Source organism: Pongo pygmaeus, chromosome X (assembly GCF_028885625.2).
Source record: "Pongo pygmaeus isolate AG05252 chromosome X, NHGRI_mPonPyg2-v2.0_pri, whole genome shotgun sequence".
Taxonomy (NCBI): Eukaryota; Metazoa; Chordata; class Mammalia; order Primates; family Hominidae; genus Pongo; species Pongo pygmaeus.
The window spans coordinates 57,864,438-57,890,336 of NC_072396.2; the positions used below are offsets into that span (position 1 = coordinate 57,864,438).

Below are 25,899 nucleotides of genomic sequence, written 5' to 3' on the forward strand. Positions count from 1 at the left end.
GACCTGCACTTACACATCGAGATGGCCGGTTCCTGCCTTAACTGATGATATTCCACCACAAAAGAAGTGAAAATGGCCTGTTCCTGCCTTAACTGATGACATTGTCTTGTGAAATTCCTTCTCCTGGCTCATCCTGGCTCAAAAGCTCCCCCACTGAGTACCTTGTGACCCCCACTCTGCCCGCCAGAGAAGAACCCCCCTTTGACTGTAATTTTCCTTTACCTACCCAAATCCTATAAAATGACCCCACCCTATCTCCCTTCACTGACTCTCTTTTCGGACTCAGCCCACCTGCACCCAGGTGAAATAAACAGCTTTATTGCTCACAGAAAGCCTGTTTGGTGGTCTCTTCACACGGACACACATGAAACTTAGTACAGAACAAAATGGAGTCTCTTATGTCTACTTCTTTCTACGCAGACACAGTAACAATCTGATCTCTCGTTCTTTTCCCCACATTACAGCACAATTAAATTAGAACTCAAGATTAAGAAAGTCATCCCACACCAAACCACACAACTACGGGGAAATCAAACAACGTGCTCCGGAATGACTTTTGACTTTTGGGTAAATAATGAAATTAACAAAGAAATCAGGAAGTTATTTGAAACTAGTGAGAACAAAGACACAATATATCAGAATCTCTGGGCCACAGCTAAAGCACTGTTGAGAGAGAAATTTATAGCACTAAATCCCCACATCAAAAAGCTAGAAAGGTCTAAAACTGACAAGGTAACATCACAACTAAAAGGAGTAGAGAAGCAAGAGCAAACTAATCCCAAACTTAGGAGAAGACAAGAAATAACCAAGATCAGAGCAGAACTGAAGGAGACAGAGACACAAAAAATCCTTCAAAAATCATGGAATCCAGGAGCTATTCTTTTGAAAATAAATAAATAAATAAATAAAATAGAGCACTAGCTAGACTAATAAAGAAGAAAAGAGAGAAGAATTAAATAGACAAAATCGGAATGATAAGGGGTTATTACCACTGACCCCACAGAAATACAAACAACCATCATAGATTACTATATACACCTGTATGGACAAAACTAGAAAATTTAGAAGAAATGGAAAAAAATTCCTGGATGCATACACCTTCCCAAGAATGAACCAAGAAATAATTGAATCTCTAAATAGAATGATAATGAGTTCTAAAATTGAGGCAGTAATAAATAGCCTACCAATCAGAAAAAAAAAAAAAAAAGCCCAGGACCAGATGGATTTACAGCTGAATTCTGCCACAGGTACAAAGAGGAGCTGGTACCATTTCTACTGAAATTATTCCAAAAAATTGAAAAGGAGGGATTTTTTTCTAACTCATTTTATGAGGCCAGCATCATCCTGATAAGAAAACCTGGTAGAGAAAAAATAAAAATAGAAAACTTTAAGCCAAGATTCTTGATGAACATCAATGCAAAAACCCTCAATAAAATACTGGCAAACAGAATTTAGCAGCACATCAAATAGCTTATACACCATGAACAAGTTGGTTTCATCCCTATGATGCAAGTTTGGCTCAACATATGCAAATCAATAAATGTCATTTGTTGCACAAACAGAACTAAAGATAAAAAACATGATTATTTCAGTAGATGCAGAAAAGGCCTTCACTAAAATTCAATATCCCTTTATGTTAAAAACTTTTAATAAACTAGGTATTGAAGGAACATACCTCAAAATAATAAGATCTATATTTGACAAACTCACAGCCAATATCACACTGAATGGGCAAAAGCTGGAAGCATTCTCCTTGAAAACCAGCACAAGACAAGGATGCCCTCTCTCACTGCTCTGATACAACATAGTATTGGATGTTCTGGCCAGGTAATTAGGCAAGAAAAATAAATAAAGCATATTCAGATAGAAAGAGAGGGAGTCAAACTACCTTTGCTTGCAGATTACATGATCATATATCTAGAAAACCCCATCATCTCAGCCCAAAAGCTTCTTAAACTGATAAGCAACTTCAACAAAGTCTCAGTTTCATGCAGGTCCGTGTGAAGAGACCACCAAACAGGCTTTGTGTGAGCAATAAAAGCTTTTAATCACCTGGGTGCAAGCGGGCTGAGTCTGAAAAGAGAGTCAGCAAAGGGAGACAGGTGTGGGGACATTTTATAAGATTTGGGTAGGTAAAGGAAAATTACAGTCAAAGGGGGTTTGTTCTCTGGCGGGCAGGAGTGGGGGTCGCAAGGTGCTCAGTGGGGGAACTTTTTGTGCCAGGATGAACCAGGAAAAGGACTTTCACAAGGTAATGTCATCACTTAAGGCAAGGACCGACCATTTTCACTTATTTTGTGGTGGAATGTCATCAGTTAAGGCAAGGACTGGCCATTTACACTTCTTTTGTGGTGGAATGTCATCAGTTAAGGTGGGGCAGGGCATTTTCACTTCTTTTGTGATTCTTCAGTTACTTCAGGCCATCTGGGCATATACGTGCAAGTCACAGGGGATGCGATGGCTTGGCTTGGGCTCAGAGGCCTGACACTCAGGATACAAACTCAATGTGCAAAAATTGCCAGCATTTTTATTCACCAACAACAGGCAAGTAGAAACAAATCATGAATGAACTCCAAATCACAATTGCTACAAAAGAATACGATACCTAATTTCATGCACGTCTGTGTGAAGAGACCACCAAACAGGTTTTGTGTGAGCAACATGGCTGTTTATTTCACCTGGGTGCAGGTGGGCTGAGTCTGAAAAGAGTCAGCGAAGGGAGATAAGTGTGGGGCCGTTTTATAGGATTTGGGTAGGTAAAGGAAAATTACAGTCAAAGGGGGTTTGTTCTCTGGTGGGCAGGAGTGGGAGTCACAAGGTGCTCAGTGGGGGTGCTTTTTGAGCCAGGATGAGCCAGGAAAAGGACTTTCACAAGGTAATGTCATCAGTTTAGGCAAGGACCGGCCATTTACACTTCTTTTGTGGTGGAATGTCATCAGTTAAGGTGGGGCAAGGCATATTCACTTCTTTTGTGATTCTTCAGTTACTTCAGGCCATCTGGGCATATAAGTGCAAGTCACAGGGGATGCGATGGCTTGGCTTGGGCTCAGAGGCCTGACACCTAAGAATACAGCTAACAAGGAAAGTGAAGGACTTCTTCAAGGAAAGCTACAAGCTACTCAAAGAAATCAGATAGGACACAAACAAATGGAAAAAAAATCCATGCTCATTAATAGGAAGAATCATTATCATGAAAATAGCCATACTGCCCGAAGTAATTTATAGATTCAATGCTATTCCTATTAAACTACCATTGACATTTTTCAGAGAATTAGGAAAAAAAAACTGTTTTAAAATTCATGTAGAAACAAAAAAGAGCCCGAATAGCCAAGACAATCCTAAGCAAAAAGAACAACGCTGGTGGCATCATGGTACCCAACTTCAAACTATACTACAAGGCTACAGTAACCAAAACAGCATGGTACTGCTACCAAAACAAACACATAGACCAATGGAGTAGAATAGACAACTCAGAAATAAGACTGCACAACTACAACCATCTGATCTTCTACAAACCTAACAGAAACAAGCAATGGGGAACGGGTTCTCTATTTAATAAATTGTGCTGGGAGAACTAGCTAGCCATATGCAGAAAGTTGAAACTGGACCTTTTCTTTACACCTTGTACAAAAATTAACTCAAGATGGATTAAAGAATTAAACCTAAAACACAAAACTATAAAAATTTTAGAAGAAAGTCTAGGCAGTACCATTCAGGACATAGGCATGGGCAAACATTTCATGATGAAAACACCAAAAGCAATTGCAACAAAAGCAAAAATTGACCAATGGAATCTAGTTAACTAACAAGCCTCTGCAAAGCAAAAGAAACTATCATCAGAGTGAACAGACAACCTACAGAATGGGAGATAATTTTTGCAATCTGTCCATCTGACAAAGGTCTAATATCCAGTGTACAAGGAACTTAAACAAATTTACAAAAAAAAAAAAAAAACATTAAAAAGTAGGCAAAGGACATGACCAGAGACTTCTCAAAAGAAAAAATTCATGCAGCCAACAAACATATTAAAAATAGCTCAACATCACTGATCATTAGAGAAACGCACATCAAAACCACAGTGAGATACCATCTCACACCAGTCAGAATGGCAATTATTAAAAAGTCAAGGAACAACAGATGCTAGCTAGCTTGCAGAGTAAAAGGAATGTTTTACACAGTTGGTGGGAATGTAAATTAGTTCAACCTTTGTGGAAGACAGTGTAGCAATTCCTCAAAAATCTAGGAGCAGAAATACCATTTTACCCAGCAATCCTATTACTGGGTGTGTTAGTCAGGGTTTTCTAGAGGGACAGAACTAATAGGATAGATTTATACATGAAGGGGAGTTTATTAAAGAGTATTGGCTCACAGGATAACAAAGTGAAGTCCCATAATAGGCCGTCTGCAAGCTGAGGAGCAAGGAAGCCAGTCTGTGTCCCAAAACCTCAAAAGTAGGAAAGCTGACAATGCAGCCTTCAATCTGTGGCCAAAGGCCTGAGAGCCCCTGGCAAACCACTTGTGTGAGTCCGAGTGTCCAAAAGCTGAAGAACTTGGAGTCCGATGTTTGAGGACAGAAAGCATGCAGCATGGAGGAAGGATGAATGCTGGAAGACACAGCAACTCTGCTCTTTCCAATTTCTACCTGCTTTATTCTAGCCACACTGATTAGACGGTGCCTGTTGTGATTGGGGATGGGCCTGCCTCTCCCAGTCCACTGACTCAAATGTTAATCTCCTTTGCAACACTCTCACAGACACACCCAGGAAGAATACTTTGCATTTTTTGATTCAATCAAGTTGACACTCAGTATTAACCATCAAACTGGTATATACCCAAAGGAATATAAAGCATTTTATTATAAAGATACATGCACACATATGTTCATTGTAGCACTATTCACAATAGCAAAGACGTGGAATCAACCCAAATGCCCATCAATGATAGACTGAATAAATAAAATGTGGTACATATACACCATGGAATGCTATTCAGCCATGAAAAGGAACAAGATTATGTCCCTTGCAGGGACATGGATGGAGCTGGAAGCCATTATTCTCAGTAAACGAATGCAGGGATAGAAAACCAAACACAGCATGTTCTCACTTATAAGTGGGATGGGAGCTGAATGATTAGAACACATAGACACCTAGTGGGGAACAACACACACTTGGGCCTGTTGGGGGATGTTGGGAGAAAGGAGAGCATCAAGAAGAATAGCCAATGGGTGCTGGTCTTAATACCTAGGTGATGTGTTGATCTGTGCTGCCAACCACCATGGCATGCATATACCTGTGTAGCAAACCTGCACATCCTGCACATGAACCCCAGAACTTAAAAGCTGATGGAAAAAAAAATAAGAGCTCTTTTCTATATGGGAGAATTAAGAAAAAGCAGACACACAAACACAGACCCAGGGAAGAAATATCCTCAGGGAAGACCTTATCGGTAATTACTTTAAAATGTAAATGGCTTAATATTCTCAAATAATATAGATGAATAGAATAAAATTATGATCTAAATATATGCTGTGAACAAAAGACTCACTTTGGATCTAAAGACAGAAAAAGGTTGAAAGTGAAAGGATAGAAAAAGATATTCCATGCAAATAGTATATTAGATTATTTATTTGCAAGTATTTTGTGTTTCTTGTAGGTGGTGAGGGCTGCACACTGGCAGCTGCTTGCTCAGTGATTGGTGTGGGCTCTGATATTGGTGGTAGCATTCGAATGCCTGCTTTCTTCAATGGTATATTTGGACACAAGCCTTCTCCAGGTAATGTTAATATGATAAGAAGGGTGGTTCTACTTTTACAATTCAGAGCAATTCAGAAATTTTGTTCTAGCAGGATTATCTTGCTTATCAGGGTGATTATTATATATTTCTCAATGTTCTTAAAACTAGCTACTGTTTATTGAGCACCAGCTCTGGGATTGGTGCACAAAATTGTGCAAGGGTCTCCTATAACTAATTTCTTTTAATACTTATAGTAGTTTTTTTTTTTTTTCAGAAAGATATCCCCAGTTTACAAATGACAAATTCAAAGCTCAGAAAGATTAAATAAACCGGCCCCAAATTAAATAGTTAAACAAGTAAATCATAGTGCTAGGATTCAAACCTACTTGGATTACAGGAGGCTGTTTTCTATCCACTATACTAAAATCACTTATCAGTTAAATTTGATTTTCCCTCATTTAAAGGGTAAAAAAACACAATTTCAGAAACAGTGGAAAGAAAAAGTAAAATTCTGTCACCTAGAAACTCCAGTTATTTGCATTTACTGTTTTTTCAATGAATTCATGTAGTATTTATTTTGTATTATTTATGGTGGTAAGAATGTCAGAGCAGAGTCCCTGCATTCAAGGAACTTAAAATCTTCTAGATTTTCAAAAAGTGATTTAAAGGTAATATAAGGTAGTCTAATAAATAGAACTATGGTATAGTAAAGCAGAATATTTTGAAATTTAGATTAATCGTAAAAATGTGCTAAGAATAAATCCTCATTTGATCATGGTTTTTAGGAATCAGTACTATAATAATGGTCCATATACACCATGGAATACTATGTAGCCATGAAAAAGAACAAGATCATTTCCTTTGCAGGGATGTAGATGGAACTGGAGGCCATTATCCTTAGCAAACTAACGCAGGAACAGAAAACCAGATGTGACATATTTTCACTCATAAGTGGGAGCTAAATGTTGAGAACATGTGAACACATAGAGGGGAACAACAAACACTGTGGACCTTTCAGAGGGCAGAGGGTGGGAGGATGGATAGGATCAGGAAAAATAAATCATGGGTACTAGTCTTAATACCTGGATGATGAAATAATCTGTAGAACAAACCCCCATGACACAAGTTTACCTATGTAACAAACCTGCACATGTACTCCTAAACTTAAAAGTTAAAAAGAAAGATAAATCCTGGCTCTTCATGACTTTAAAGAATTACGCACAAAAAGAGTACTGAAAATTTGCCTGCTAGGAGTTGACCTATTTTTTTTCCCTTCCATATTTTATTCTAGGTTCAGGGGGCACATATGCAGGCTTATTACATGGGTAAATTATGTGTCCATGTGGTTTGGTGTACAGATGATTTTCATCATTCAGGTATTGAGCACAGTCCCTGATAGGTAGTTTTTTGATCCTTGCCCTCCTCCCATCCTCCACCTTTAAGCAGGCTCTGGTTTCTATTGTTTTCTTCTTTCTGTCCATGTGTACTCAAGATTTAGTTCCACATACAAGTGAGAAGATGCGGTAGTTTGTTTTCTGTTCCTGTGTTAATTAGCTTAGGATAATGGCCTCTAACTGCATCCATATTGTTGCAAAGGAATATTTTATTCCTTTTTATGGCTGCATAGTATTTCATGGTGTAAATGTACTACATATTCTTTATTCAGTCTACTGTCGATGGGAAGCTGGATTGATTCCATGTCTCTGCTATTCTGAATACTGCTGTGATAAACATATGAGTTTATTTGTCTTTTTGGTAGAACAAATAATTTTCCTTGGAGTATATATCTGGTAATGGGATTACTGGGTTAAATGGCAGTTCTAAGTTATTTGAGATATCTCCAAACTCCTTTCCAAAGGGCTGAACTAATTTACATTCTTACCAACAGTATATAAGCATTCTCTTTTCTCTGCAGCCTCATCAGCGTCAGTTATTTTTGGATTTTTTCAATGATTGCCATTCCGACTTGTGTGAGACAGTATCTCATTGTGGTCTTTATATGCATTTCTCTGATGATTAGTAATGTTGATCATTTTTTATTGGTTTGTTGGCTGCTTGTACATCTTCTTTTGAGAAGTGTCCATTCATGTCACTCTTTAATTGATTATTTACTTTTTGCTTGTTGATTTCTTTAAGTGCCTTATAGATTCTGGATATTAGACTTATGTTGGATGCATGGTTTCTGAATATTTTCTCCCATTCTGTAGACTGTATGTTTACTCTTTTGATAATTTCTCTTGCTATGCTGTAGCTCTTTAGCTTAGTTAGGTCCCACTTGTCAAATTTTCTTTGAAATTGATTTTGGAGACTTAGCCGTAAATTATTTGCTAGTCCAGTGTTGAGAAGGGTATCTCCTAGGCTTTCCTCTAGCATTTTTATATGTTGGAATCTTGTGTTTAAATCTTTAATTTATATTTAGTTAATTTTTGCATATGTTGAAAGATAGGGGCCCAGTTATATTTTTCTGCATATGGCTGGCCAGTTATCCCAGCGCCATTTATTGAATAGGAAGTCCTGATCCCCTTGCTTTTGTAAATTTTGTCTGAGATCAGATCGTTGTAGGTTTGCAGCTTTATTTCTGGGATCTCCATTCTGTTCCATTGGTCTATGTATCTGTTTTTATACCAGTTTCATGCTGTTTTGGTTACATTAGTCATACAATACAGTTTTAAGTTGGGTAAAGTGATTTATTTGCCTTTTTTTTCCTTAGGATCCCATTGGCTGTTTAGATGTATTATTGGTTCCATATGAGTTTTAGAATAGCTTTTTTTTTTTTTAATTCTGTGAAAAATAACAGTATTTCGATAGGGATAATATTGAATATGTAAATTACTTTGGAAAGTATGGCAATTTTAGTGATATTGACTCTTGGAATCCATGATAATGGAATATTTTTCTGTTTGTTTCATCTCTAATATTTTTTCAGCAGTGTTTTGTTGTTCTTTTTGTAAAGATGTTTCACCTCTTTGGTTAGTGGTATTTCTACATATTGTAGTTTTGGTGTGGCTATTGTAAATGGGATTGCATTTTTTATTTGGCTCACCAAGAATATTATTGAAGTGTAGAAATGCTACTGATTTCTGTACATGAATTTTGTGTCCTGAAACTTTACTAAAGTCATTTATCAATTCCAGGAGCCTTTTGGGAGAGTCTTTTTGAATCATATTGTCAGCAGAGAGAGACTGACTTTATCTTTGTCCTATTTGAATGCCCTTTATTTCTTTCTCATGCCTAAATGCTCTGGCTAGGACTTCCAGTATTATGTTGAATAGGAGTGGTGAGACTGGACAGCTTTGTCTTACTGCAGGTCTCAAGGGGAATTATTCTGTCTTTTGCCCATTTAATATGATGTTGGCTGTGGGTTTGTCATAATTAGCTCTTATTATTTTGATGTATGCTCTTTTGATGACTAGCCTTCTAGGGTTTTTATCATGAAGGAATGTTGGATTTTATTGAAGTCTCTTTCTGAATCTATTGAGATGATTATATTTTTTTTTGTTTTAAATTCTGTGTATGTGGTAAATCACTTATTTTTTATTTGCTTACGTTGAATTAACATTGAATCCCAGGAGTGAAGCTTACTCAACTGTTGTGAATTAACATTTTGATGTGCTGCTGAAATAAGTTTGCTAGTATTTGGTTGAAATTTTTTCTGTCCGTATTCATCAGGGATATAGTCATGACTTTTGTTGTTGTGTCTGTGCCAGATTTTGGCATCAGGATACTTGATTTCTAGAATGAGTTAAGGAGCATCCTCTCCTCAATTTTTTTTATTTTGGAATAGTTTCAGTAGTATTGGTACCAGGTTTTCTCCCTTCCCTTCCCTTCCCTTACCTTTCATTTTGCATTTCTGGTAGACTTCAGCTGTGAATCCATCTGGTCGATGGCTTTTTTGCATTGGTAGGTTTTTTTTAATTACTGAATTAATTTCAAAGCTTGTTATTTGTCTTTTCAAGATTTCTCTTTCTTCCTGGTTCAATCTTCAGAGGTTGTGTGTTTTCAGAAATGTGTCCATTTTTTCTAGATTTTCTAATTTGTGTCCATAGAGGTGTTCATAAAAACCACTGGGGATCTTTTGTATTTCTGTAGGACTGTCAGTTGTAACTTCACCTTTGTCATTTCTGATTGCATTTATTTGGACTTTTTTTTTCTTCGTTAATCTAGCCAGCAGTCTATATTGTTTATTCTTTCAAAAAAGAGACTCTTGGTTAAATTGATCTTTTGTATGAACTTTTGCATGTCAATTTCATTGGTTCTACCCAATTATAGTTATATATTTTCTACTGCGAGCTTTGAGTTTGGATTATAATTTATTTTCTAGTTCCTTTGGGTGTGATCACTGATTTTAGATCTTTCTAACTTTTTGATTCAGGCTTTTAACATTTTAAACTTTACTCTTAACAGTGCATTACCTGAATCACAAAGATTTTGGTAAGTTATTTTTTATTTTCATTAACATAATAATATTTTGATATATACCTTAATTTCATCATTCACTCAAAAGTTATTCAGGAAAAAGTTATTTAATTTCCATGTATTTGTGAATTTTTGAAATATTTTATTTATATTGGTTTCTATACTTTTTGCACTCTGATCCAAGAGTGTGTTTGGTATGATTTAAAATTTTTTGAATTTATTGAGACTTGCTGTATGACCAAACTTGTGGTCAATCTTAGAATACATTCCTTGTGCGGATGAAAGAAATGTATATATTCCATGATTGTTGGGTGGACTATTTTGCAGATGTCTATCAGGTGCAATTGGTCAAATGTTAAGGTTATATCCTTCATTTATTGGTTAGTTTTCTGCCTCAAAGATCTGTCTAAGGCTGTCAGTGGGGTTTTGAAATCTCCCACTATTATTGTGTGGCTAAGTTTTTTCTTAGGTCAAAAAGAACTTGTTTTATGAATTTGAGTGTTCCAAATTGGGTACGTGTATATATAAGATAATTCAGTCTTCTTATTGAATTGAATCCTCTATCATTATGTTATGCCCGTCTTTGTCTTTCCTGATTGTTGTTGGTTTAAGATCTGTTTTATCTTATAAAAAGATAGCAACTTCTGCTTTTCTTGTTTGCTATTTGCATGGTAAGTTTTTCTCCATCGCTTTACTATGAACCTTTCAGTGTTGTTACATGTGAGAGAAATTCCTTGAAGACAGTAGATGGTTGCCTTTTTAGTTTGGTGTTTAGACTATTTACATTCAGGGTCAGTATTAATGGATGAGATTTTGATTCTGTACTCATGTTGTTAGCTAGTTGATTTGTAGACTTCATTGTGTAATTGCTTTATATTATCTGTGGGCTATTTGCTTGAATTGTTTGTGGTAGCAGGCATCATTCTTTTGTTTCTATGTTTGGCACTCCCTTAAGGACCCCTTGTAAGGTTGGTCTGGTGGTAACACATTTCATCTGGGAAGGACTTTATTTTTTGTTTATGAAGCTTAGTTTGCCAGGACATGAAACTCTTAGTTGGAATTTCTTTTCTTTGAGGATGCTGACAATACACCCCCGTGTCTTCTGCCTTTAAAGGTTTCTGCTGAGAGGTGTGCTGCTGCTATCCTGATGGAGTTCTCTTTGAAAGTGACATGACCTTTTCCCTTAGTTGCCTTTAAGGATTTTACTTTTGCCATTGACCTTGGTGAATCTGATGGCTATGTTCCTTGTGGATGGTCATCTTGTATAGTATCTAGCCAGAGTTCTCTGTATTTCTTTGATTTGCCTGTCACACTCTCCAACAAGATTAGGAAAATTTTTATAGACTATATTTTCAAATATATTTTCCAAGTTAATTATTCTCTCTCCTCTCTCAGGCATGCCACTGATGCATAGATTTTGTTGCTTTACATAATCCTATATTTCTTGGAGGTTTTGTATATTGTTCTTATTTGTTTTTCTTATTTTTGTCTGACTGAGTTGATTTGAAAAACTAGTCTTTGAACTCTACGAATCTTTCCTCAGCTTGGTCTATTCTGCTGTCAATACTTCCTACTGTATTATGAACTTTTTATAGTGAAATGTTTAATTCCAGGAGCTCTGTTTGGTTCTTTCTTTAAATGGCTATTTCATCTCTCAGTTCTTAGATCATTTTAATGGATTCCCTGGATTCCTTGGATTGGGTTTCAACTTTCTCCTGAATCTCGATGAGTTTTCTTTCCATTCAGAATAATGAGTTCCATATCTGTCAAAAAGGCTAGTTTGTTTATTTGGAGGTAAGGGGATGCTCAGTTTTTGTTGTTGTTGTTGTTGTTGTTGTTGTTTTAATTTTCATAATTCTTGCACTTATTCTTTCTCCTCTGAGGGGGCTGGTGTTCCCTTAACTGTGTTGAAAGCTGATTATAGTCAGTTGGTTTTAATTCTGTGTGCTTTCAGGAGGCCAGGGCTCTTTATAAGATCTTTATTAGTGATTGGATTTTTGCCTTGGGTTTCTCAGGCACTGTATACTGGTAAAAATTTTTTTGATGATGTAACTTTGGCTGTAATCTAGTAAATGGCATATAAGGGTAATGGCTGGTAGATAGGCCCTTACTCAACAACTTGACTCTTCTGCATTTCTGAATGTTCATAGTAGTTATCTGTGGTTGGTTGGAGAAAAATGACCTCACTGGGTCTGATTCTAGGCATTGGTGGAACATCCTCTGATCACTAGTGCAGTGCCTACATTTCCTATTTTAGGTGCTCCAGGCTGCAGATCTTCCCTGCACTCACCATTGAAGGACATAAGTGTAAGCCCACAGGTCCAGCTTTGCCTTTGCCTCAGAGAATGCATGGTTTGGGGTCCTGCAGATTGCACAACCCCATCCACCACTTGAGGCCCCTGAGCACTCTTCCTAGGGAACTGAGATTTGGCCTAAACACCCTGCAACTACCACTTCAACTGGCTTCTACTTGGAAGCATTAGTTGCTGGCCCAAAAAGCCCATCACGACCACTGCCAACATGAGCACATAATGCTTGGGAACCAGAAGGACATTTTACATTGCTATTGCTATTGCCTACACTATGTTGACTGCACAGGGGCTTAAGAGCCCACTTTCCTACTTAGTTCACTGATAACACAATTGCCATTCAAGAAAGACACCCGGAGACCCAAGAATTGGCCCACCTGGAACCACCAATGTGGGTACCAGTGTACACCACCTCTTGGCACGAGGATGGATGCTCTTAGCTACCACTGTGACCACTGAAGCCTGAAGACAGGCCCAACTGGTTTCAGTCCCTAGCAGAACTTTACTAAAGCCTTCACTAACAAGCATACCCTAACACACAGAGGGAAACCACAGATATCTCTTTACAACCAAAAATACTATACAGAGATTTAACTGCTGCATGCATCTTGAGGCAAAGCCAAAGGGCTCAACACAACCAGCATTATAGAAACACCTTCAGGAAAAAGTCTCCACTAAGGAAAGTAAATTTAAAAATAAAAGTGATTGTTACACCAGATGCAGAGATATCAACATAAAGACACAGAAACATGAAAAAGCATGGAAATATGACACCCCTAAAGGAACACAATAATTCACCAGCAAGAGTTTCAAACAACAGAAAAAAATCTCAAAATTCCATATAAAGAATCCAAAATAAAGATGCTCAGTGAGATGCAAGAGAAGTCTGAATACCAATACAAAGAACTCAGAAAAACAAATCAGGATATAAATGAGAAATTTACCAAAATGTTATATGTATATATGTGTATATATATATATATACACACACACATATACACACACATATATACACACACACATATATACACACATATATATACATATATATACATATATATACGTATATACACATATATAATGTTTTATACACATATATATTTTAAATGTTATATATCTATTTTAAAACAGGAATTCTAGAACTGAAGAATTAATTTAAGGAAATACAAAATAAATTCAAAAGCTTCAAAAATAGACTATACAAAATAGAAGAAAAAAATTTACAACTTAAAGAAAGGTCTTTTGAAATAATTCTTTAAGACAAAAATAAGAGAACAAAGAATTAAAAAAAAACCAAGGCCTCCAAGATCTTTGGGACATATAAAAGTTATTAATATTCCTAAATGTGAGGATAAATCAAAGCTTAGAAAACGTATTTAATGAAATAACAGATGAAAACTTGCCAAGTCTACCAAGAGGTTTAGACATCCAAACACAAGAGGCTCAGTGATCCAAAGAAATAGAGTACAAAAGATCTTCATCACAGCACATTATAATATAACTGTCCAAAGTCAATGTGAACAATGATTTTTAAATACAGCAAGAGAAAGTCATCTAGTTACCTATTTAAAAAAAAACTATCCAACTATCAATGACCCTCTCAGCAGAAACTTCAAAGACCAGAAAGTAAATGGATGATATATTCAAAGTGTAGAAAGAAAAACAACCCTGCTGACTGTGAATACTATATTCAGCAATACTTGCCTTCATAAATGAAGGAGAAATAAAGTCTTTCCCATACAAATGCTGAGGGAATTTGTCACGATTAGATTGGCCCTACAAGAAATGCTCAAGAAGTCCTAAACGTGAAAGCAAAAGGACATTAACCATTATGAAAACACATGAAAGCAAAAGGACATTTACCATTATGAAAACACACAAAAATAGAACTCACGAGAAAAGCAATCACACAAAAATGGAAGAGAAAGGAATCAAATGGCACTACTACAGAATTCCACCAAACCACAATGACAAACAATGTGGGAAAAAAATAACTTATGAAACAAGCAGAAAACAGTTGACAATATGACAGGAAGAAAACCTCAATTGTCAATAATAATTATGAACATAAACAGATTAAAATTTCAACTTAAAAGATACAGATTGATGAAATGGTTAAAAAGGATCTAACCAAATTCTTCTAACAAGAAAATTACTTTATTTTAAAAGAACTATTAACTGAAAGAAAAGGGGTAGAAAAAATGGTCCTTCCAAATGAACATCAAAATTGGGCAGGAGCAGCTACATTTTTATAAGATCAAACAGACATTAAGTCAAAAACAATTAAAAAGGTAATTATATAATGATAAAGAAATCAATTCAGCAAGAGAATATAACAATTCTAATTATATATTTACCCAACATTGGAGCATCCAGATTGATAAATATCAGTAGACCAAAAGAGGAGATAGATTGCAATACAATAATAATTAGGGATTTAATTCCCCACTCACAACATTAGGCAGATCGTCAAGACAGAAATTCAACAAAGAATGTTTGTTGTAACTAGGCTATAAATCTAAATGGATGTAATACACATTTAGAGAACATTCTTCCTGACAACTGAAGAATATGCATTCTTTTCATCAACACATCGAACATTCTCCAATATAAACCACAGGATAGGCCACAAGAAAAAGCTTCAACACAGTTTTTAAAAATTGAAATTATATCAAGTATCTTCTCAGACCACAGTGAAACACTACTAGAAATTAATACCAACAGGAACTTTAGAAAGTATACAAATATATGGAAAGAAAACAACATGTTTGTGAATGACCATTGGGTCAATAAAGAGTTTAAGATGGAAAGCAAAATATATTTGAAACAGAAATTGAAATGCAACATAGCAAAACTTGTTGGATACAGCAAAAGGAGTGTTAAGAGAGAAGTGTATGGCAATAAAGGCTTACATCCAAAAAAAGTACAAAGATTACAAAGTAACAATTGAATGATGCATATTAAGCAACTAGAAAAGCCTGAACTAATCAAGATTACATTTAGCAGAAGAAAAGAAATAGCAAATATTAAAACAGAGCTAAATGAAGTTGAGGCTAAAAACATAAATCAATGAAATATTGATTTCAAAGAATCAATGAAAGAATCAATGAAATTAGATGTTGGACAGATAAACAAAATTGATCAACTGTGAGCTAAGCTAACAAAAAAGGAAGAAGACCCAAATAAACACTGAAATGACAAAGGAAACATTAAAATTTATACCACAGATATAAAAAAAGATTATCGGAGACTATTATGAAAACTGTATGCTTAGAATCTAGAAAACCTATCAGAAACAGATACATTTCTGGAAACATAAAATCTATTGAGATTGATTCAGGAAGAAATAGAAAATCTGAGCAGACAACTAATGAGTAATGAGCCTGAAGCTGCTATAGAGTCTCAAAACAAAAACAAGCCAAGAATGGATGTATTCACAGCTGCATTCTACCAAATAAATAAAGAACTATACCAATCATACTGAAATTAATCCAAAAACTTGAAAAGGAGTGAATTAACTCCAACTTCACCAAGGCCAGGATCACCCTGATACCAAAGCAAAATAAGGAAGCAAATATATGTGTGTGTGTGTGTGTATATATATATATGTACACCTAGACACAAATATCTTCGACAAAATACTAGCAAAGTTGAATCTAACAACATGTCGAATAGACCACATACTATTATTAAGTGGGTGTTATACCAGGGATGTAAAGATGGTTCCACATAGGCAAATAAGTAAATGTGATATATCACATCAACAGAATCAAGAACAAAAACCTTGTTATCGTTTCAATTGTCAAAGAAAATGCATTTGATAAAACTTATCATGCCTTCATGGTAAAAAATTCAAAAAACTAGCCACAGAAGCAACATACCTAAAAATAATAAAGGCCACATATGACAACCCACCAGGTAACATCATACTAACTGGGGAAATGCTGAAAGCACTTCCTCTAACAACTGGAACAAAACGAGAATACCCATGTTTGCTACTTTTCAATGTAGTACTGGAAGTGATAACTAGAACAACCAGGCAACAGCAATAAATAAAAGGCATCCAACTAGAAAAAGAGGAAGTTAAATAATCTCTGTTTGCCAAAGATATAATCTTACATATAGAAAAACCCTAAGAACTTCACCAAAAATATTTAAATTTGATAAATGAATTCAGGAAAGGTTCAAGATACAAGAATCAACATACAAAATCAGTATAATTTCTATATGCTAATTATGATCTGAGAAAGCATGAAGGCAATCTCATTTATGATAGTTACAAAAACAAAATACCTGCTTATAAATTTAGCCAAGGAGGAGAAAGATTACTACAAAGAAAACTACAAAACACAGATAAAAGCAATTGAAGATTTCAAAAACAAATGGAAGAACATTCTATGCTCATACATCAGAATAATTAATATCATTAAAATGACCATATTACACAAAGAAATCTACAGATTCAGTGCAATTCCTATCAAAATACCAACATCATTTTCACAGTGTTATAAAAAATTAAAATTTATATGGAACCAAAAAAGAGCCCTAATAACTAAAGTGTTCCTGAGCAAAAATAAAAAAGCTAGAATAGTTGCATTACCTCACTACAGTAATATTATGAGGCGACAGTAAGCAAAACAGCATGGTGCTGGTAAAAAAACAGATTCATAGGTCAATGGTACAGAATAGAGAACCCAGAAATAAAGCCACATAAATACAGCCAAGTGATCTTTGACAAACAAAGGCAGCAATAATATACATTGTGGAAGTGAATCACTTTTCAATAAATGGTGCTGGGAAAATTGGATAGTCATATATAAAAGAATGAAACTAGACTACTTTATTTTGCCATATGCAAAAATCAACTCAAAATTAATTAAAAACCAAAACAGAAGACCCCAAATTATAAAAAAAAAAAAAAAAAAAACTAAAAGAAAACCAAGGAGAAATTATTTTGGACATCTGTCTAGGCAAATACTTTATGACTAAGACCACAAAAGCACAGTCAATAGAAACAAAAATGGACAAATGTGACTTAACTAAATTTAAAACCTTTTGCACAGCAAAGATGTAATCAACAGAGTGATGAAACAACCTGTTGAATGGAAGAAAGTATTTGCAAATTATTCATTCAACTGAAGACTTATATTCAGAATATATAACAAGCTCAAACAACTCAACAATGACGAAACATTTTATTCACAACTGGGCAAAGGACATAAACAGACATTTTTCAAATAAAAGACATACAAATGGCCAATATGTATATGAAAAATGCTCAGTATCACTAGCTATCAGAGAAATGCAAGTCAAAACCAATGTGAGATTATATCTTACTCCAGTCAGAATGGGCATTATTACAAATACAAAAAGTAACAGATGTTGGAGAGGATTTGGAGAAAAGGAAATCTTACACATTGTGCCAATATAAACAAGTGTAGTCTGTGAAAAACAGTATGGAGGTTTTTCAAAGGGGTAATAATAGAATTACTATTTGATCTAGCAATCTCTCTACTGGATAGCTACCCAAAGGGAAAGCAATTATATTAAAAGCTACCTGCACTTGTATGTTTATACAGCATTATTCACAATAGCAGAGATATGGAATCAACCTAAGTGTTCATCAACATATCATTGGATAAATAAATTGTGGTATATATACACAATGGAATACTATTCTGCCGTATGAAATCATGTCTTTTGCAGCAACATGGATGGAACTGACATCATTATATTTAGCAAAACATGCCTGTTACAGAAAGATAAGTATTACATGTTCTCCCCCATAAGTGGGTGCTAAAAACGTTTTTTACATGGATGCAGAGAGTGGAATGATAGATAACGGACACTCAGAAGGGTGAGGCTAAGAGAGTGGAAGACGATTAGAAATTTGTTAATGGGTACAATGCACATTATTCAGGTGATGGATACCCTGCAAGCCCTGATTTGACTGTTATGTAACCTGTGCATATACTAAAACTGCACATATATCTCATAAATTTGTACAAAACTAAAACCCATTGAATTACTTGAGTAGCAAATCTCTCTGTCACCAAGTTTGTCTTTGTTTTCATCTATGTAAACCTTTGTTAAATATACATAAAAATCTTGTACATTATGAATTTAACTATGTAAAAAGAAAATTGAGATAAAAAGACTAAGGGAACATATGAAAATATTAATTATGGTTATTTTTTACTAATGAGATTCTAGGTAAATTTAATTTTTATTCATTTCAGTATTTTCCAAATTTTCCATAATATGTATGCTTTTTAAAAAAATTAGATGCTAATTTTTAAAATATTAATATGTCTAGTTTGATATGTCTTGTGTTCACATTTTAAAACATATACACAGCAAAAGGACTGAACAGAGTGTACCAAAATGTTTATCTGGCTAGCACTGGGAGTCAGGAATTTGCATTCATTTCTTTTATTATGATTATGATTATTATTATTATTATACTTTAGGTTTTATGGTACATGTGCGCAATGTGCAGGTAAGTTACATATGTATACATGTGCCATGCTGGTGCGCCGCACCCACCAACTCGTCATCTAGCATTAGGTATATCTCCCAATGCTATCCCTCCCCCCTCCCCCCACCCCACAACAGTCCCCAGAGTGTGATGTTCCCCTTCCTGTGTCCATGTGTTCTCATTGTTCAATTCCCACCTATGAGTGAGAATATGCGGTGTTTGGTTTTTTGTTCTTGTGATAGTTTACTGAGAATGATGATTTCCAATTTCATCCATGTCCCTACAAAGGACGTGAACTCATCATTTTTTATGGCTGCATAGTATTCCATGGTGTATATGTGCCACATTTTCTTACTCTAGTCTATCATTGTTGGACATTTGGGTTGGTTCCAAGTCTTTGCTATTGTGAATAATGCCGCAATAAACATACGTGTGCATGTGTCTTTATAGCAGCATGATTTATAGTCCTTTGGGTATATACCCAGTAATGGGATGGCTGGGTCGAATGGAATTTCTAGTTCTAGATCCCTGAGGAATCGCCACACTGACTTCCACAAGGGTTGAACTAGTTTCCAGTCCCACCAACAGTGTAAAAGTGTTCCTATTTCTCCACATCCTCTCCAGCACCTGTTGTTTCCTGACTTTTTAATGATTGCCATTCTAACTGGTGTGAGATGGTATCTCATTGTGGTTTTGATTTGCATTTCTCTGATGGCCAGTGATGGTGAGCATTTTTTCATGTGTTTTTTGGCTGCATAAATGTCTTCTTTTGAGAAGTGTCTGTTCATGTCCTTCGCCCACTTTTTGATGGGGTTGTTTGTTTTTTTCTTGTAAATTTGTTGGAGTTCATTGTAGATTCTGGATATTAGCCCTTTGTCAGATGAGTAGGTTGCGAAAATTTTCTCCCATTTTGTAGGTTGCCTGTTCACTCTGATGGTAGTTTCTTTTGCTGTGCAGAAGCTCTTGAGTTTAATTAGATCCCATTTGTCAATTTTGGCTTTTGTTGCCATTGCTTTTGGTGTTTTAGACATGAAGTCCTTGCCCATGCCTATGTCCTGAATGGTAATGCCTAGGTTTTCTTCTAGGGTTTTTATGGTTTTAGGTCTAACATTTAAGTCTTTAATCCATCTTGAATTAATTTTTGTATAAGGTGTAAGGAAGGGATCCAGTTTCAGCTTTCTACATATGGCTAGCCAGTTTTCCCAGCACCATTTATTAAATAGGGAATCCTTTCCCCATTTCTTGTTTTTGTCTGGTTTGTCAAAGATCAGATACTTGTAGATATGTGGCATTATTTCTGACGGCTCTGTTCTGTTCCATTGATCTATATCTCTGTTTTGGTACCAGTACCATGCTGTTTTGGTTACTGTAGCCTTGTAGTATAGTTTGAAGTCAGGTAGTGTGATGCCTCCAGCTTTGTTCTTTTGGCTTAGGATTGACTTGGCGATGCGGGCTCTCTTTTGGTTCCATATGAACTTTAAAGTAGTTTTTTCCAATTCTGTGAAGAAAGTCATTGGTAGCTTGATGGGGATGGCATTGAATCTGTAAATTACCTTGGGAAGGATGGCCATTTTCATGATATTGATTCTTCCTACCCATGAGCATGGAATGTTCTTCCATTTGTTTGTATCCTCTTTTATTTCCTTGAGCAGTGGTTTGTAGTTCTCCTTGAAGAGGTCTTTCACATCCCTTGTAAGTTGGATTCCTAGGTATTTTATTCTCTTTGAAGCAATTGTGAATGGGAGTTCACTCATGATTTGGCTCTCTGTTTGTCTGTTATTGATGTATAAGAATGCTTGTGATTTTTGCACATTGATTTTGTATCCTGAGACTTTGCTGAAGCTGCTTATCAGCTTAAGGAGATTTTGGGCTGAGACAATGGGGTTTTCTAGATATACTATCATGTCATCTGCAAACAGGGACAATTTGACTTCCTCTTTTCCTAATTGAATACCCTTGATTTCCTTCTCCTGCCTAATTGCCCTGGCCAGAACTTCCAACACTATGTTGGATAGAAGTGGTGAGAGAGGGCATCCCTGTCTTGTGCCAGTTTTCAAAGGGAATGCTTCCAGTTTTTGCCCATTCAGTATGATATTGGCTGTGGGTTTGTCATAAATAGCTCTTATTATTTTGAGATACGTCCCATCAATTCCTAATTTATTGAGAGTTTTTAGCATGAAGGGTTGTTGAATTTTGTCAAAGGCCTTTTCTGCATCTATTGAGATAATCATGTGGTTTTTGTCTTTGGTTCTGTTTATATGCTGGATTACATTTATTGATTTGCGTATATTGAACCAGCCTTGCATCCCAGGGATGAAGCCCACTTGATCATGGTGGATAAGCTTTTTGATGTGCTGCTGGATTCTGTTTGCCAGTATTTTATTGAAGATTTTTGCATCAATGTTCATCAAGGATATTGGTCTAAAATTCTCCTTTTTTGTTGTGTCTCTGCCAGTCTTTGGTATCAGGATGATGCTGGCCTCATAAAATGAGTTAGGGAGGATTCCCTCTTTTTCTATTGATTGGAATAGTTTCAGAAGGAATGGTACCAGCTCCTCCTTGTACCTCTGGTAGAATTCAGCTGTGAATCCATCTGGACCTGGACTTTTTTTGGTTGGTAAGCTATTGATTATTGCCACAATTTCAGCTCCTGTTATTGGTCTATTCAGAGATTCAACTTCTTCCTGGTTTAGTCTTGGGAGGGTGTATGTGTCGAGGAATTTATCCATTTCTTCTAGATTTTCTAGTTTATTCGCATAGAGGTGTTTGTAATATTCTCTGATGGTAGTTTGTATTTCTGTGGGATCGGTGGTGATATCCCCTTTATCATTTTTTATTGCATCTATTTGATTCTTCTCTCTTTTTTTCTTTATTAATCTTGCTAGCGGTCTATCAATTTTGTTGATCCTTTCAAAAAACCAGCTCCTGGATTCATTTATTTTTTGAAGGGTTTTTTGTGTCTCTATTTCCTTCAGTTCTGCTCTGATTTTAGTTATTTCTTGCCTTCTGCTAGCTTTTGAATGTGTTTGCTCTTGCTTTTCTAGTTCTTTTAATTGTGATGTTAGGGTGTCAATTTTGGATCTTTCCTTCTTTCTCTTGTGGGCATTTAGTGCTATAAATTTCCCTCTACACACTGCTTTGAATGCATCCCAGAGATTCTGGTATGTTGTGTCTTTGTTCTCGTTGGTTTCAAAGAACATCTTTATTTCTGCCTTCATTTCGTTATGTACCCAGTAGTCATTCAGGAGCAGGTTGTTCAGTTTCCACGTAGTTGAGCGGTTTTGAGTGAGATTCTTAATCCTGAGTTCTAGCTTGATTGCACTGTGATCTGAGAGACAGTTTGTTACAATTTGTGTTCTTTTACATTTATTGAGGAGAGCTTTACTTCCAAGTATATGGTCAAGTTTGGAATAGGTGTGGTGTGGTGCTGAAAAAAATGTATATTCTGTTGATTTGGGGTGGAGAGTTCTGTAGATGTCTATTAGGTCTGCTTGGTGCAGAGCTGAGTTCAATTCCTGGGTATCCTTGTTGACTTTCTGTCTCGTTGATCTGTCTAATGTTGATAGTGGGGTGTTAAAGTCTCCCATTATTAATGTGTGGGAGTCTAAGTCTCTTTGTAGGTCACTCAGGACTTGCTTTATGAATCTGGGTGCTCCTGTATTGGGTGCATATATATTTAGGATAGTTAGCTCTTCTTGTTGAATTAATCCCTTTACCATTATGTAATGGCCTTCTTTGTCTCTTTTGATCTTTGTTGGTTTAAAGTCTGTTTTATCAGAGACTAGGATTGCAACCCCTGCCTTTTTTTGTTTTCCATTTGCTTGGTAGATCTTCCTCCATCCTTTTATTTTGAGCCTATGTGTGTCTCTGCACGTGAGATGGGTTTCCTGAATACAGCACACTGATGGGTCTTGAGTCTTTATCCAGTTTGCCAGTCTGTGTCTTTTAATTGGAGCATTTAGTCCATTTACATTTAAAGTTAATATTGTTATGTGTGAATTTGATCCTGTCATTATGATGTTAGCTGGTTATTTTGCTCGTTAGTTGATGCAGTCTCTTCCTAGTCTCGATGTTCTTTACATTTCGGTATGATTTTGCAGTGGCTGGTACCGGTTGTGCCTTTCCATGTTTAGCGCTTCCTTCAGGAGCTCTTTTAGGGCAGGCCTGGTGGTGACAAAATCTCTCAGCATTTGCTTGTCTGTAAAGTATTTTATTTCTCCTTCACTTATGAAGCTTAGTTTGGCAGGATATGAAATTCTGGGTTGAAAATTCTTTTCTTTAAGAATGTTGAATATTGGCCCCCACTCTCTTCTGGCTTGTAGGGTTTCTGCCAAGAGGTCCGCTGTTAGTCTGATGGGCTTCCCTTTGATGGTAACCCGACCTTTCTCTCTGGCTGCCCTTAACATTTTTTCCTTCATTTCAACTTTGGTGAATCTGACAATTATGTGTCTTGGAGTTGTTCTTCTCAAGGAGTATCTTTGTGGCGTTCTCTGTATTTCCTGAATCTGAATGTTGGCCTGCCTTGCTAGATTGGGGAAGTTCTCCTGGATAATATCCTGCAGAGTGTTTTCCAACTTGTTTCCATTCTCCCCGTCACTTTCAGGTACACCAATCAGACGTAGATTTGGTCTTTTCACATAGTCCCACATTTCTTGGAGGCTTTGCTCGTTTCTTTTTATTCTTTTTTCTCTAAACTTCCCTTCTCGCTTCATTTCATTCATTTCATCTTCCAGGGCTGATACCCTTTCTTCCATTTGATCGCATCGGCTCCTGAGGCTTCTGCATTCTTCACGTAGTTCTCGAGCCTTGGTTTTCAGCTCCATCAGCTCCTTTAAGCACTTCTCTGTATTGATTATTCTAGTTATACATTCTTCTAAATTTTTTTCAAAGTTTTCAACTTGTTTGCCTTTGGTTTGAATATCCTCCCGTAGCTCGGAGTAATTTGATGGTCTGAAGCCTTCTTCTCTCAGCTCGTCAAAGTCATTCTCCGTCCAGCTTTGTTCCGTTGCTGGTGAGGAACTGCGTTCCTTTGGAGGAGGAGAGGTACTCTGGTTTTTAGAGTTTCCAGTTTTCCTGCTCTGTTTTTTCCCCATCTTTGTGGTTTTGTCTACTTTTGGTCTTTGATGATGGTGATGTACAGATGGGTTTTTGGTGTGGATGTCCTTTCTGTTAGTTTTCCTTCTAACAGACAGAACCCTCAGCTGCAGGTCTGTTGGAGTACCTGGCCGGCCGTGTGAGGTGTCAGTCTGCCCCTGCTGGGGGGTGCCTCCCAGTTAGGCTGCTCGGGGGTCAGGGGTCAGGGACCCACTTGAGGAGGCAGTCAGCCCGTTCTCAGATCTCCAGCTGCGTGGTGGGAGAACCACTGCTCTCCTCACAGCTGTCAGACAGGGACATTTAAGTCTGCAGAGGTTACTGCTGTCTTTTTGTTTGTCTGTGCCCTGCCCCCAGAGGTGGAGCCTACAGAGGCAGGCAGGCCTCCTTGAGCTGTGGTGGGCTCCACCCAGTTCAAGCTTCCAGGCTGCTTTATTTACCTAAGCGAGCCTGGGCAATGACGGGCGCCCCTCCCCCAGCCTCGCTGCCGACTTGCTGTTTGATCTCAGACTGCTGTGCTAGCAATCAGCGAGACTCCGTGGGCGTAGGACCCTCTGAGCCAGGTGCGGGCTATACTCTCCTGGGGCACCGTTTCCTAAGCCCGTCGGAAAAGCACAGTATTCGGGTGGGAGTGGCCCGATTTTCCAGGTGCCGTCTGTCATCCCTGGAAGGGGAACTCCCTGACCCCTTGCGCTTCCCGAGTGAGGCAATGCCTCGCCCCTGCTTCGGCTGGCGCACGGTGCGCTCACCCACTGACCTGCACCCACTGTCTGGCACTCCCTAGTGAGATGAACACGGTACCTCAGATGGAAATGCAGAAATCACCCGTCTTCTGCGTCGCTCGCGCTGGGAGCTGTAGACCAGAGCTGTTCCTATTCGGCCATCTTGGCTCCTCCCCTCCGCATTCATTTTCTTCTTACTTTTTTCTCAAATATTCTCTACTAAGCAGGTGTTACATTTATACTGGAATAAATATTTTTTTGAATTCGAATTGTAACTATACCTGTTACTGAGTATGCACTTTTGTTATTTTAAATAACCTCCAGAGTCTCAGTTTCCCCATCTTTGAAAATGAGATAATACTTACCTCTTAGGTTAGTTTTGAATATAAAAACATGTGTTGGTTAAACAAGTGCCAAAATTGTTTGTTTCTAAAATTTAAAATTGGCTTCTTTGTCTTTTTTTTGGTAAGATATCTTAACAGATAAAAATGAAATTAGTCAATTTTTCTACTTGCCAGCAGAATATCTGTCTTATTTTAGGGAGCAATATGAAATTTACCATTTATATTAACAATTAGGTGTCAACCCATGAAAATAAAACATATTTCTAAGGGAAGAAAAAATAATCCATGGACATGAAATGCCATTCTATTTATTTATGCTTTATTTCAGCAACGGTTTGTAGTTTTCAATGTAGAAATATTTTTCCTCTGTTGTTGAATTTGTTTCTATTTTACTCCTTTTCATGCCATTGTGAATGGGATTGCTTTCTTAATTTCATTTTCAGATTGTTCATTATTAGTTCATTGAAGTGTAACTGATTTATTTATGTTTTTTAAATTACTATTAACTTTTTTGAATTCATTTTTAACCATTAACAGTTTCTTTTTATGGACTCTTTAGTGTTTTCTACATATACGATCATGCAATCTGCAGAAATAACTTCATGTGTTCCCTTCAAATTTTGTTGTCTTTTATTGATTTTTGTCACTTAATTATTCTGACTAGAACTTTCAGTTTTATATTGAATAGATGGGGCAAGAATGGTCATTCCTTCTTTGTTCTTCACTTTAGATGAAAAATTTTCAGTCTTTCAACATTGAGCATGTTAGCTTTGGGCTTTTCATATATAGCCTTTATTATGTTGAGG

The 25,899-nt window shown here is 36.6% G+C and overlaps 1 protein-coding gene across 3 annotated transcripts in view; it reads left to right on the forward strand.

Annotated features, from left to right (window-relative positions):
* FAAH2 (fatty acid amide hydrolase 2) overlaps positions 1–25,899 on the forward strand; it is a 287,721-nt gene that overhangs the window by 120,618 nt on the left and 141,204 nt on the right. For all 3 annotated transcript variants that reach the window (XM_063660660.1, XM_054471437.2, XM_063660661.1), the window contains one exon: positions 5,653–5,772. In XM_063660660.1, the coding sequence (XP_063516730.1) occupies positions 5,653–5,772 (120 nt within the window). The remainder of the gene's footprint in view (positions 1–5,652; positions 5,773–25,899) is intronic.